Here is a 12,777-nt window from a genome sequence, read left to right on the forward strand (position 1 = left end):
TAGTCTTGAAAAGAAAAGTGTAAACACAAGTGCAATTAATTTATCACCTTAACACCAGTTAGAGGAATGAACAGTCTCCATGCAAACAGCAGTTTTCTTTAAACAAACAAGATGATTTTAAAATGAAAGGGTAACGTGAACATGAAGTAGCGGTTCTTTGATTTATTTGCATGAATGAGTACACTCCTGGGCTGGCAGCTTGAGGGACGTGACCAAGATGAGGCTGGTTGCTGGTGTGAGCTGCCACTATTCTAAAAATGCCTTCAAGAACTTCCTTCTCTGTTTCAAAGTTGAATTGTTTAAATGGCTATTACTTCATTGATATCTAAATATACTAACATATAGAAGATTAGCAGGGAAAATGCTTCAACAGTGTGGTTAGGATTCCATATGTTAATTATTTCATTTGATAACAACATAACACTTTAACTCACTGGAAAATCACAAATCTCACCAATATTTACAAAAGTTGTTTCAGTTAAATTTAAATGAAGGGAGGATGGTATGTTTTAGTATAAAAAGGAAAAGGGGACTGAATTCTTTTGACAGACACAATTGGTAACAGTCTACTCTTAAAGAATCATCTTCAGGAGAAGAGTCAAGACAGGGGTAATAAATAAAAATGCAGTTATCATATTTGTGAAAATGCAGATAACCCCAAAATATTTACTTGCTTGACTTTAGAATGCATTGTGTAATTTTGTCTAATCAGATTTTATAAACAATTTGGCATAGCCTAATGTTAAAGTGAGTTTGCATTTTCTGAGGGTACAGTGATTGGGCTGAAGGTGAATCTGCTGGGTGGTGATGGAGGAAAATGTTGGTTGAAACGTCACTGTTGGATTAAAAACACCAACAAGTAATTAAACACACACACATGCACACACACAGACAAGCAAACAACTAAATAACCTCTTCACTATAGAAGAGCAGGAATTGCCCAAATGTGGGTCATTTGGGTCAATCCTAAACCATTTGTATAGACTCTGCTTCAAAATGAATCAGGAAGAAATGAAGACAACTACACACAATTACCATAGATGTGTGATAATACAAACAGACTTAGGCAGCCCTGGGGTGTGCTGTTTAGCAACATGCAGGGAAGACTATCAACACTTCTATGACCACAGGCATACTGAAAGTTTGGGAGGTGGGGTGTGGGTAACTGAGATTGTGAAGTTGAATCTTTCTGATTATAACTCAGGACAAGGATTCCTTTTTTGCCCTGATGTAGATGGACTGCACTGAGAAGAGTTCAGGGATCACTGGTCCATAGACTAAGGATGAAAAAGTGGGAGTGTTTCTCCATAATAAGCCACAGTGGATGGGGTCCAAACAAATCATTCAATATCTCTTATCCATTCTCATCACTTCTATAGTTGAAAAGCACTTTTACAAGCTATGACCTCAATGGGCTTGCCCAACAGTCCTGTAAGGCAGGCAGAGAAAATATTTTCATCATCCCTGTTTCGTTGAACAAAACTGAGATGCAGAGAGAGTAAACATCTAGGTCACATGAGTTAGGACTTGAACCCAGGTCTTTGGATTCCAAGTAGAGCTCATCTTTGCAAGAGGGGGTGTGTTCTAGAAATGTGGCCCAGGCCTTAGCAAAATGGCCACACAGATTATGTTCATTGCCAGTGGCAAACTCCACCCCTTTCTCTGTCCCCTTCCTCCCTGACACTAGAGCTGCTGACATCCTTCACATTAAGATTTCAGGAACTGGATGTGTTCCTCATTTCAGGATTGTCTGTCTTCACCCAAAAGAATGATGAGTTTTCAAGCATCAGTGGAAAAGAAACTTTTTTGGTTCTTTCCTTTGAAATTACACCATTATAGATAACCAATGACCTGGTTATGAGAAAAATTCTTTTCTGGCAGCCAGAATTCTAGAGAATGTTCTAGGGAGGTCATAAGATCTGAGTGGGAAAGCTCACTGTGATGGCGTGAACTGTCTTCCCATGAGGCTGTAAACCCCACACTCTAATTCACCCTTTTATCTCCATTGTGCTGCATTCTGTAGGCTGTGACTTTCCTGCACTGGCCAGATACAGAGTGAGGGAAGATGAAGAATGAGTCTAGATAACCATCTGTGGCCTCTGTTTGACCACCTAAATATCTGGATATAGCTTGATGACTCCAATGGCTTCTGCCATTTCATTTTGCTATTTAAATATTTTTGCACAGTAGGTAATCAGTAAATGTCAGCTCCTGTTGCCCTTATCTAATCTCACTGTTGTGGTTGTGCACACAGTAGGTGTTGAGCAGGTATCAGTAAATGTCAGCTGCTGTGGTTTGTGTCTAGTTGCATCGCATTTTATGACTCCAGAAGCATCCAGCTCCTTGAGAGCAGTGAGGTGTGAACACAGTTGCCCTTTCCCCAAGCAGCCTGTGAACTTGGTTATTGGTGAATTGTGCTCCAAGTACTGGCTTTTGGGTTTTCAATTATGAAACACCAGTGGGTCACTTCAGCCTGATACAATCCGCCTCTTCCGTGGCCAGCAGGCCTCTGGTTTTGAGGTCATGGTCAGCGCTGGACTTGCTCCCGCCGTGGGAGGGCCGCCAGTGGAGCAGCAGCATCTTCTTGAAGTACTTCATGGTGTTGTTCTTGACGGCCACGAAGCAAACGGTGTTGATCATGCTGTTGCTCATGGCGATGCACTCGACGACGTAAAAGGCTGTGAGGTAGTGCTTCTCCTTCACGAATACGGTGGGGAAGAAGTCGCGCACGATGGTGAAGCCGTAGAAAGGCGCCCAGCACAGCACGTAGGCCGTGAGGATGCACATGAGCACCAGCACCGTCTTCCGGCGGCAGCGCAGCCGCTTCCGGATCTGTTCCGTCTGGAAACCAGGGACCGCCTTGAACCAGAGCTCCCGGGAGATCCTGGCGTAGCACAGGGTCATTGTGACCACCGGGCCCAGGAACTCGATGCCGAAGATGAAGAGGAAGTAGGATTTATAGTAGAGCTGCTGGTCCACTGGCCAGATCTGGCCGCAGAAGATCTTTTCCTGGCGTTTGACAATGAAGAGGACGGTTTCCGTCGTGAAGTAGGCTGATGGGATGGCGATGAGAATGGATACCATCCAGACCAAAGCAATCAGGAAGGAGGCTGTTTGATAATTCATCCGTGGTTTCAAGGGGTGAACGATAGCGAGATATCTGGTGGGGGAGGGAAGCTATCAGTAATAATGGTGTGTGCTTGTAATCATTATTGTTTTTTAACTAACCCAAATACCCACAGTAGCAGACAAAATGGCACAATGACTCCCCACGTACCTATTTTCCAGCATCAACGTGCTTCATCTTATTTTAGCGACATCATTTGGCATTTGGAGGAGAGGAGTGATTTAGTGTAAACAGCATAGGATTTGGGTCAAACAGACCGAATAAATCTTGGCTGGAGTGAATCACTCAGTCTCTCTGAGATTCGTTTCCTCAAATGTAACATGAAATAAAATGACACCTACCTTGCAGGGCTGCTGTGAATATTAAATATTATAATGTTTGTGAAATGCTTGGCATGTACTAGGTGTGGCATGTACATGTGGCCTCTCATGATTATAAGTCCTATGGATACCACCTTGGCTTTCCAGCTTGCCATTCTGCCTAAGAACATAATTCTTTCAAAACTCTTCAATCCAAATATCTTCTGGTGTAGAGGTGAAAGAAGAGCTGTGGACTAGGAATTTCTCTCTCCTCCCCTCAGGTGTCATCCCGCATTACAGAGCAGGAGCTGACTAAGGGTAGAATCTGAGGAATCTAGTGAGATGTAAATGACTTGCCCAAGCTCACTTGGTGCAGGGAACAGAATCCAGGCTCCTGATACAGAACTTTTACACCCACCTCCCTGGGCTGTCTCAAGCTCAGATGAGAAGGTGTGTAAAGTTGCCTTGACACCATAAAGCAGCACACAGCATAAAACTTTTATCCTGCTCTTTCCAATGAGCACCGCTGCCTGGGAAAGAGGTTGGAGCCCTCAGTGGGAAATGAGCTCATTTGTGTAGGTTGAATACCTTCTTTCCAGAAAAACCTAACAACACCTATTTAGGTAATTTAGTGCCCTGGAATCATTCCTGTGCATTTTATGGAGTGAGAGGAAGAGGTGGTGGAGGAAGGTGGAGGAAGAGGTGGTGGAGGAAGGTGGAGGAAGAAAAGAGGCATGAGGCACCCCTCATGTCATGTCAAGAAACAATATAACCTTGGAAATGAATATGTACCTCTTACCTGGAGCTTGAGTCAGGTTACGACCAAGAGCAGGAAGCCACCCATAGAAATTCTATCCAATTTACCCTTCTATTGTAACTAGACCCTTTGGTCACCTTTCCAAGTTTCTGACTTGACCAAGAAGGCCTTCTGCCATGTTATTTCTGTCTGTCCCTGGCAATATGTCTGTCATGAGATTGTTTTCTTGGCTCTTGCCTTCCCCTTGCCCACTGGCAGCTCTGACTCTATAGACTTCAATTAGGGGATCTCATGGCAGCCTGGCTCTCCCCAGCTTGCAGCTTTCTGAAGACATGAGATAAAGTTGCATCTCATCCCAACCATTGGCTGCACCCTAGCTGTATATATTAATGAGCAGTGCTTACTGGAGTTCTTCACCCATGCATGGGACCCAGATTTTCCAAGTTAACCTGCATGACTTGCCTGGGTAGCACAAGGCTCACAGGGCTGGAGATTGGGACAAATGGGCTAGCCAATCCTTCACTGGGGCAGGGACATCTCACAATCACCGTTTCTCTGTGGTACTGAGTGTATCAGCTTCCTGTTGCTGCTATAACAAATTACCACAAACTCAGTGGCTTAAACAACACAAATTAATTATCTTACAGTTTTGGAGGTCAGAAGTCTGACATGTGTCTTACTGGGCTAAAATCAAGGTGTTGGTAGGACTGTGTTCCTTTCTGGAGGCTCTGAGGGGAAAATCTCATTTGTTTCTTGTCTAGGGCTGCCTGCATTCCTTGGCTAAGGGGCCCCTTTCATGTTCAAAGCCACCAGTGACCAGTCAAGCCCTTCCCACAACACATCACTCTGACACTGACTTTTCTGCTTCCCTCTTGCACATCTAAGGACCTTTGTGATTACACTGGGCCCACCTGGATAATCCAGTCTCATGTCCTTATTTTATGATCAGCTAATTAGCAAACTTAATTCCATCTGCTATCTTAATTCCCCTTAGGCATAACGTATTCTGGGGATTAGGATGTGGATATCTTGGGGGCGTCATTATTCTGCCTATCATACTGAGTCCAAAGTCCTTAGATAATGCAGAACTAATTCAAGACTTAATAACTCTCTCAGTCTGGTTCTTGCATGAAAAGTATCTCAGTAACCAATGCCAAAGAGAACTTCCACAGCCCTGCTTAATCTGTTGTGAACTCCTAAATTCTAATTCCTTATCCTATAGGATGCTCCAAAATTCAGAGTTGTCATCAGCTAAATAATAAAATAAAGAACACTGACCTAGGTATTATTCAGAAGCCCTGGATTTCAGCTGTGTACCTAAATTCTTGAATAAATCACTTATGCTCCTGGGACTTAGTTTCTTCATCTGTGAAAGGGAGATAAAAATAACTTTACAGACAACCTTGCAGGCTTTTTGAAAGATTCTATTTGAGAAGGTAAAGGTACATAAAGCATGGTGGAAGCTATAATACTTTGTTTAAACCCATCTTTTCCCATGACTCATTCATTGGCAAGAGGGATATCTGCAAAGTCTTTGTTGCCATCTATCTGCTTGGATGTGTGCTTCTTGGGGTCAACACTCTTTTTCTGGGTTCTCTATGACTTCAAATATCATCCCTTCTAGGCCCTCTGCACATGAACCTTGCTCTTCTGCTGCTGCCTGTGTCAGGGTTTGCAGGTTTGTCTAATTCTGAGTAGGATGTTGTCCCCATGACTACAGATACAAGCCCATTATTTAATATTAGTGTCATCTCAGCAAAAGTGAGAGTTTGGCCATCATCCATCTTTCTCATCATTTTGCCTTGTTTTTCAGTTTGTCTGAAACTGAGTGAGAAAGAGGGGTGCTATTTATTTATTAGGGTCCTGGATTGTAAGGGCTGAAATTCCATATGCTGCTTTGACATCTACAGGCCCCCAAAAGCCTAGCTGTGGGTTCCTTTGTTTTCACCAGACATACCCCTCCACCCAGTGAGAAAGGCTCTTGTCCTGCTAGTTCCTCTATCAGTGGGAATAGCGGCACCCCCAATCCGCAACCTAATGGGTTTCACCTCCCTGCCAGTTGGCAAAATCATTCAAACAAGTCAATCACATCCCCCCATGGGAGCCAAGGGTCACCTCAGCCTCTTGTCACTATAGACCCTGCTGCTCACATCCCCTGCTGGTTCATTCTATTCCCAAGCACAGCTCCCACGTGACCCTGCCTGGTGTGCAGTGTTCTCCTCCCCTGGGCTGGCAGTATATGAGACCAACCAAGTGCCTTCACCCTCATTGTTCTAGTTTCAGGTGTTGTGCGTTCAGTTATCTACTACTATTTGTGCTGGAGAGTCCTGCGTTCATCAATGGGGTGAATAGGAAGTGGTCAGAATAGCAAACTTGAATTGCAACACCTTCCTCATGAAGCGTTCCCAGACTGCATCACTAACATAATCATCTGTCTTTCTCTGAGTTACTCTTCACTTATCACTAGATTATTCTAGTTTTTGTGTGGAAGAAAATCTCCCTGAGGTCAAAGACTGTATCTTCTACTACTTTATGTTTCCATACGCATAGGTTGGGCACACAGTAGAACCCAGCAACCTGTGGATCTACCAGGTTGTAGCAGATGCTGTTGGTGCCCCTCTATTATCCCTTTGCTTTTATCACTTCACTGCATGCCTGTCCACTGCCACCTGCTAACACCTGCATTTCTTTTTTTTTTTTTTTTTTTTTTTTTTTTTTTTTTTTTTTTTTTTTTTTTTCTTTTTGCGGTATGTGGGCCTCTCACTGTTGTGGCCTCTCCCGTTGCGGAGCACAGGCTCCGGATGCGCAGGCCCAGCGGCCATGGCTCACGGGCCCAGCCGCTCCGCGGCATATGGGATCCTCCCAGACCGGGGCACGAACCCGTGTCCCCTGCATCGGCAGGCGGACTCTCAACCACTGCGCCACCAGGGAGGCCCAACACCTGCATTTCTTTGTTGGAAGGCCTTCTCTGGCTTCCAGAGTCCTCTTGGTAACTTGCACAGAATTTCCAGAGTGGCCCTCACAAATGACTTATGAGGGTTGGTGTATAAATATCCTAGTTCCCTCCCACCTCTCACTCCTGGGAGAACTCTGAGGTGTGATCTACACCAGCTCCAAGACTTCTGTGGCAGGAATAAGCATCAGTTGTGCACAGTGGAAACTTGTTCAATAACACAGCTTGTATTGACTGCCTTCCCTTGCCTGCCTCGTTTCCTATCTCCCTATAGGTGCTTACTGAGGGCTACCTGCACATGAATCCTTGTCTCAGGGTCTATTTTAGGGGTAAACTAAGCTAAGGCACAGGTTTGAAGCTCTTCGCTAAGCACTATGGAAACATGAAGATAGAAGTGGTTATTACGCTTAAAACACAGTGTCCTTTGGAAAAGACCGTCTGTGTCCCCAGACACAGAATGAGATTAAAAGACAGATTGGCATCAGATTACAAAGACTCTGGGGTGCTAGACTCAGGATTTGGCATGTGTTCTATAGGCATTGAAACTTTTGGAGGTTTTGTAAGGAATGAGATATATTAGAAAGACTCTTCAGTGGTGATATTCTGATGCTTAATATAGATGACTATAGATTTCAAGGGAAAGTCAGGGGCTCCTGAAGGGGTGAAGAGACAAGTTAGAGGAGCTTTATGATGGTCCAGCCATGACTTGCCAAGAGATGAAGCTGGAGGGACTATTGCCAGGACCTGGTGTAGGGCTGCACCTGGTGTAGGGGTGTGTGGGTGTCAGTAGAACAGGGAGAAAGGAAAAGGATGATGGTAGTATCTCCTGCTTGGGTGACTGGGAGATGGTGGAACTGCTGACAGAGCTGGAAGCTGACTGAGGCAGAACTGGTTTGGGGTGGAAAAGGAAGCACTCTGTACTGTAAAAGAATGGCTGCTTCCTGAGAATCTCCCATGTTACAAAAGAAAGAAAGAAAAAGAAAGAAGAAAGAAAGGAAGAAAGAAAGAAAGAAAGAAAGAAAGAAAGAAAGAAAGAAAGAAAAGAAAGAAAGAAAGAAAAGAAAGAAAGAAAGGAAGGAAGGAAGGAAGGAAGAAAAGGAAAGAAAGAAAGAAAGGAAGGAAGGAAGGAAGAAAGAAAGAAAGAAAAGAAAGAAAGAAAGAAAGAAAGAAAGAAAGAAAGAAAGGACAGAAGAAAAGGAAAGAAAGAAAGGAAGGAAGGAAGGAAGAAAGAAAGAAAGAAAGAAAGAAAGAAAGAAAGAAAGAAAGAAAAGAAAGAAAGAAAGGAAGGAAGGAAGAAAAGGAAAGAAAGAAAGAAAGGAAGGAAGGAAGGAAGAAAGAAAGAAAGAAAAGAAAGAAAGAAAGAAAGAAAGAAAGAAAGGACAGAAGAAAAGGAAAGAAAGAAAGGAAGGAAGGAAGAAAGAAAGAAAGAAAGGACGGAAGAAAAGGAAAGAAAGAAAGAAAGGAAGGAAGGAAGGAAGGAAGAAAAGGAAAGAAAGAAAGAAAGGAAGGAAGGAAGAAAGAAAGAAAGAAAAGATAGAAAGAAAGAAAGAAAGAAAGGACGGAAGAAAAGGAAAGAAAGAAAGAAAGAAAGAGAAAGAAAGAAAAACCCCACAACTACATTAGGAAGACAAAGTTTTCAATGGAACAAAGGTGATGAGAACAGTGGTAACTCACTTGAGTAAGCATCAGAATCATTCAGGGATTGGGTAAAATTTAGATGCCTAGGCCCTAGCCCAGGGGATTCCCATTCAGTAGGGGCCCAGGAACCTGACTTTGTACCATTGTACCAAACATACTTTGTATCATTTCCCCTGGGGAATTTTGTGCATTTTGTTGATAGGTAAGTTTCATAAACACTGGGTTCAGGGCTTACGAGCCTCAGAGTTGTGATAACAAAATTGTTTTTTCTTGCAGGAATTAAGTTATAAAAAGGAAGATGCCTCTTATACCTGTACGTGTATTATATTACCATAAATGAAAAATAATCACTGGGTTGATTAAAAAGGACCACAGACCTAAATAGCACTGAGAATGAGGGAAAAACTGGAGTTGAAAGGAGATAAAAGGGAAAAAGATGATTAAAAACACATCATCAAAATGAGCATAACTCACAATGTTAGACCAAGAAGATGTGACACAAATTGCCCTCCTCAAACAGAGCCACTGGTAGTCCAGTGCTGGCCTACAGCTATTTACATAAATAAAACATGTGTCAGATTTGTCTGAAGCTGCTATTAGAAATTTTACTTTATACATTTACAATAGATCAAGGACTTACAGAACATCTCATGCAAATATATGCAAATAAGCACATGGATATATGCAAAAAAGAAAGGCAAGAATGTCCTTCCCTCTTTTTTTGCAACTGAACCCTGTAAGCTTATTTTAAAATCAGCTCTGCCACAAAGTCACCAAAAACAAGAGTACATACTGTATGGTTCCATTTTTACAAAGTTAAAAAATAGGCAAAACTAAACTATGACGCTAGAAATCAGATCAGTGGTTGCCTGGGGTGGGAGGAATGACTGGTAAGGGGCACAAGGAAACTTTCTAGGGGATGGAAATGTTCTATATCTTGATTTGGGTAGTGGTTACAGGAAAAACTTCGCACATGCTATCTTGACTGGAAGCTGCCCTGGCTAACCTAGTTAACGTGGCTTCTAAGTAGTAACCTGCCTAAATTTGCTGCTTTTGCTTTTGTGTTTGGTGAGGTTCATGGTTATATGACATTCCTGTATCTGAAGCAGATGTGGTGTATGGGGGCATGGCCCAGAGCTGGGAGGCTCAGGAGCCTCACTCTTGTCCACATTTGGGACAACGTGAGCCACAACTGGAGTAACCAAGTCTCCTTTTGCCTCGATAGATGGGCACGCATTTGAATCTGGAGTAATGCCAACTTTTAAAAGTGAAGTGAGGAAAGAGGCAACCTGGACCACCTCCATCTTTACCCCTACCCAATATCCTCACCTGTCGATAGCGATGGCCAGCAGGGCATTGGTGGAGACGTAGAGTGAGACGGTACGCAGGTAGTTGACAGAGGCACAGAGCACATGGCCGTGCTCCCAGGAGAGCTGGCGCACCACATAGTAGTCCATCTCGAAGGGGCAGCAGACAATGGCCACCAGGAAGTCGGAGATGGCCAGGTTAGCAATGAGCAGGTTGGTGAGGTTGCGCAGCTTCTTATAGCGGGCAAGGGCAGTGATAAAGACAAAGTTGCCAATGCCACAAATCAGCATGATGCCCACAAGTGCTACCCCGATAATAATCTTGGCTGCAAAGAAGGTGTGAGTCTTGGTCATATCCTCATCCTCATCTAGAGGGAGGTCGTAATCACCATAACTGAAGTTGAAGGGGAGGGAGGAGGCATGGTCTTGGGGTATACTGAAGTTGGTTGCAAAACTAGTGTTTCCATTCTGGGCTGTCATGGTGAAGCTTGCCAGTGAGTGGTATGCAGGAGTCTCTGCGTCTGAGTACTGTGAGCTGGGGGTCCAGACCCTCTGCTTTCATGAGGTCAGAGATCCTAGCACCCTGCCCACATCTGTGGGGAATCAAGACGCCATCATGGATCCTGGAAGGAGACACAACCAGTTGATAAAATATAGGAGAACACCTGGTAGCATCCTCCCAGAGTCCCCCCAGGTATAGGCCAACCAGACACAGTGGGTTAGAACCCACAGACAGAACTACCCATGGCACAGAGGGGAGGACACATGAGTTCCGGAAATTGGGAAACCCTCTATTGGCTGTTTGGCTGTCGAGAGGGACTGAGCATGGGATGGATTGGACTCCCCAGAGACATCCAAGAAGAATGTGTATCTTTGCCCTTTGTCCAGGGACCAGGACCAGTTTGACTGTCCAGTCCCCCTCCCCACAGCAGCCCCCACAGGGGTCTTCTGTAAGTTTTTCCCAGTTGCTCAGGCAGCTGGCCCAGGACTCTATGGCAGTCACAACATTGTGCCAGCTGTTGGCCAGGGACAATGAAGCCAGAGGAGGGGGATACAGCAGGGTCCTTCCTCCAAAGCAGGGACTGCTCCCTCTGTCCTGGCCAGTCCACAGACTTGGAAATCACCATTTTCACATGGACAGGCTGAGTCAACTTGGGCCAGTGATTTATGCTCTCTGAATCCCAGTTTTCCCGTAAACCAAATTCCTGTTGCCTAGCCCAGGGCCTGGCACAGAGTAGGAGCTGGATAGGAATCTGCTGAAGGAATGAATGAGGATCCTGACCAGGACTCTGCAGGTGGAGGGGCCTGTGGGTGGGAGGGAATTCTCCTGCTGCGCTGCTGGGCCGCTCTAGAAAGAAGTCCTCTGTTTGCTTCTCTTCCCTGTCTCCCCTCTTTTGAGCTGTCCCTTCACCAGGCCCCCAGCCCCCCTTCCAGAATCAGCCTTGATTGGGAGGTACCACATCTTGTCACCAAAGTCTGTGCCCTCTGAAAGTGGTGGCTGCTCCAAGACCTCGCTTAACTGAAAACAGCCCCCCAAGGGGGGTGGGGGGAGTGTCAGTGAGGACCCAGGAGGGCCTGAGGGCTGACCTGTCTCTTATGGCCTAAGTCCTCTACATTCTTGGTGCCTCCAGATGCCCGCAGGGGAGGAAGTAAAGTCTCTGAAGTACTGAGCCCTCAGGAGATTGGGCACTATTGGGTTCGCTGTGTCTGACGGACTGGAAAAAGAACCCAGATCCAGCACCTGCGGAATGGGGTTCCCGGCCATCCAGCCATGAACCCACCTTCCCCCACCTCTTAGCACACCTGGAAAGGACTCCAAGTGTGGGGGCTGTGGGATGCTGGAAGCAAGAAGTGGACCAAACTGGACAGTAGGTTTGGCCCAGCCCTGTGAGAAGAGAGGGAGAACGAAGGACAGAAACTGCTCCCGGAAGGGACAGCAGTCGCAGGGTTGCGGGGACACTCCAACCTGCGGCGCGCCTGCCTACTATGTACCCCAGGGGAGGCTCAAAACCGCAGCTGGGGGCGTCCTCTTTTTGGGACGCCTCTCCGTTTCACGCGAGACCCCAACCACCACAGACACTGCTCCGTCTGAGATGGAGAAGCGGGAGTTGCGCCCTGTCGGCTTCTACGTTCGACTGCTCTTCGGTCCCGGGACCCGCTAGGAGACAGCGGGCGCCCGGGCTGGAGCTGGTCCCCTCCCCGTTACCGCTGGATGCACTCCCTGCCCTTGACCAGCCCTCTCCAAGATCCCCGTCCTTCCTCTCCCTTATTAACCACCCGGCACGGCCGCGCGGCTCCCGGAGGCGCTGCCCCGGCAGGGGCGGGAATCGTCGGAAATTTAAGCTCGAGAAGCAAAGCCTGTGGGATCTCCGGGCGGGAAGAAAACTGGGGGTGGAGGGAGGAGACGGTGAACGGGAATTTTCCCAGAGACACCTCCCTTTCCCTGCTCACCTTCCCGAGGGTGCCCCCCGCCCACGCCCTCCCCTGCAGTTTGGCGCCCGCCCACCCACTGGCTCCCTCGGTCTGCGGCCTCACTGCCCAGTCCCAGCCTACGGTCCCCGGCCCGGTCATCTGCCGGCACCCACTCCTCTAGTGCGAGCCAGCCAGGGCGCAGCCCTAGGGCGGCAGCAGGCAAAGCGGCCCGAAGACCCCAGAGAAAGAAGTGGGCATCGGAGCCCTCAGCACGGGCGACGCCC

General features: G+C 46.3%; 1 protein-coding gene across 1 annotated transcript; it reads right to left on the bottom strand.

Moving 5' to 3' along the window:
* Positions 1-2,463: 2,463 nt before the first annotated feature.
* PROKR2 (prokineticin receptor 2) lies at positions 2,464-10,561 on the bottom strand. The gene is made up of 2 exons (XM_060078814.1): positions 10,104-10,561; positions 2,464-3,160 (listed from the first exon to the last, which is right to left on the bottom strand). Exons 1-2 carry the CDS (start codon positions 10,559-10,561, stop codon positions 2,464-2,466), a joined length of 1,155 nt encoding a protein of 384 aa, XP_059934797.1.
* Between the last annotated feature and the right edge of the window lie 2,216 nt (positions 10,562-12,777).

The sequence above is a fragment of the Mesoplodon densirostris genome, chromosome 16, assembly GCF_025265405.1.
Source record: "Mesoplodon densirostris isolate mMesDen1 chromosome 16, mMesDen1 primary haplotype, whole genome shotgun sequence".
NCBI classification, from domain to species: domain Eukaryota; kingdom Metazoa; phylum Chordata; class Mammalia; order Artiodactyla; family Ziphiidae; genus Mesoplodon; species Mesoplodon densirostris.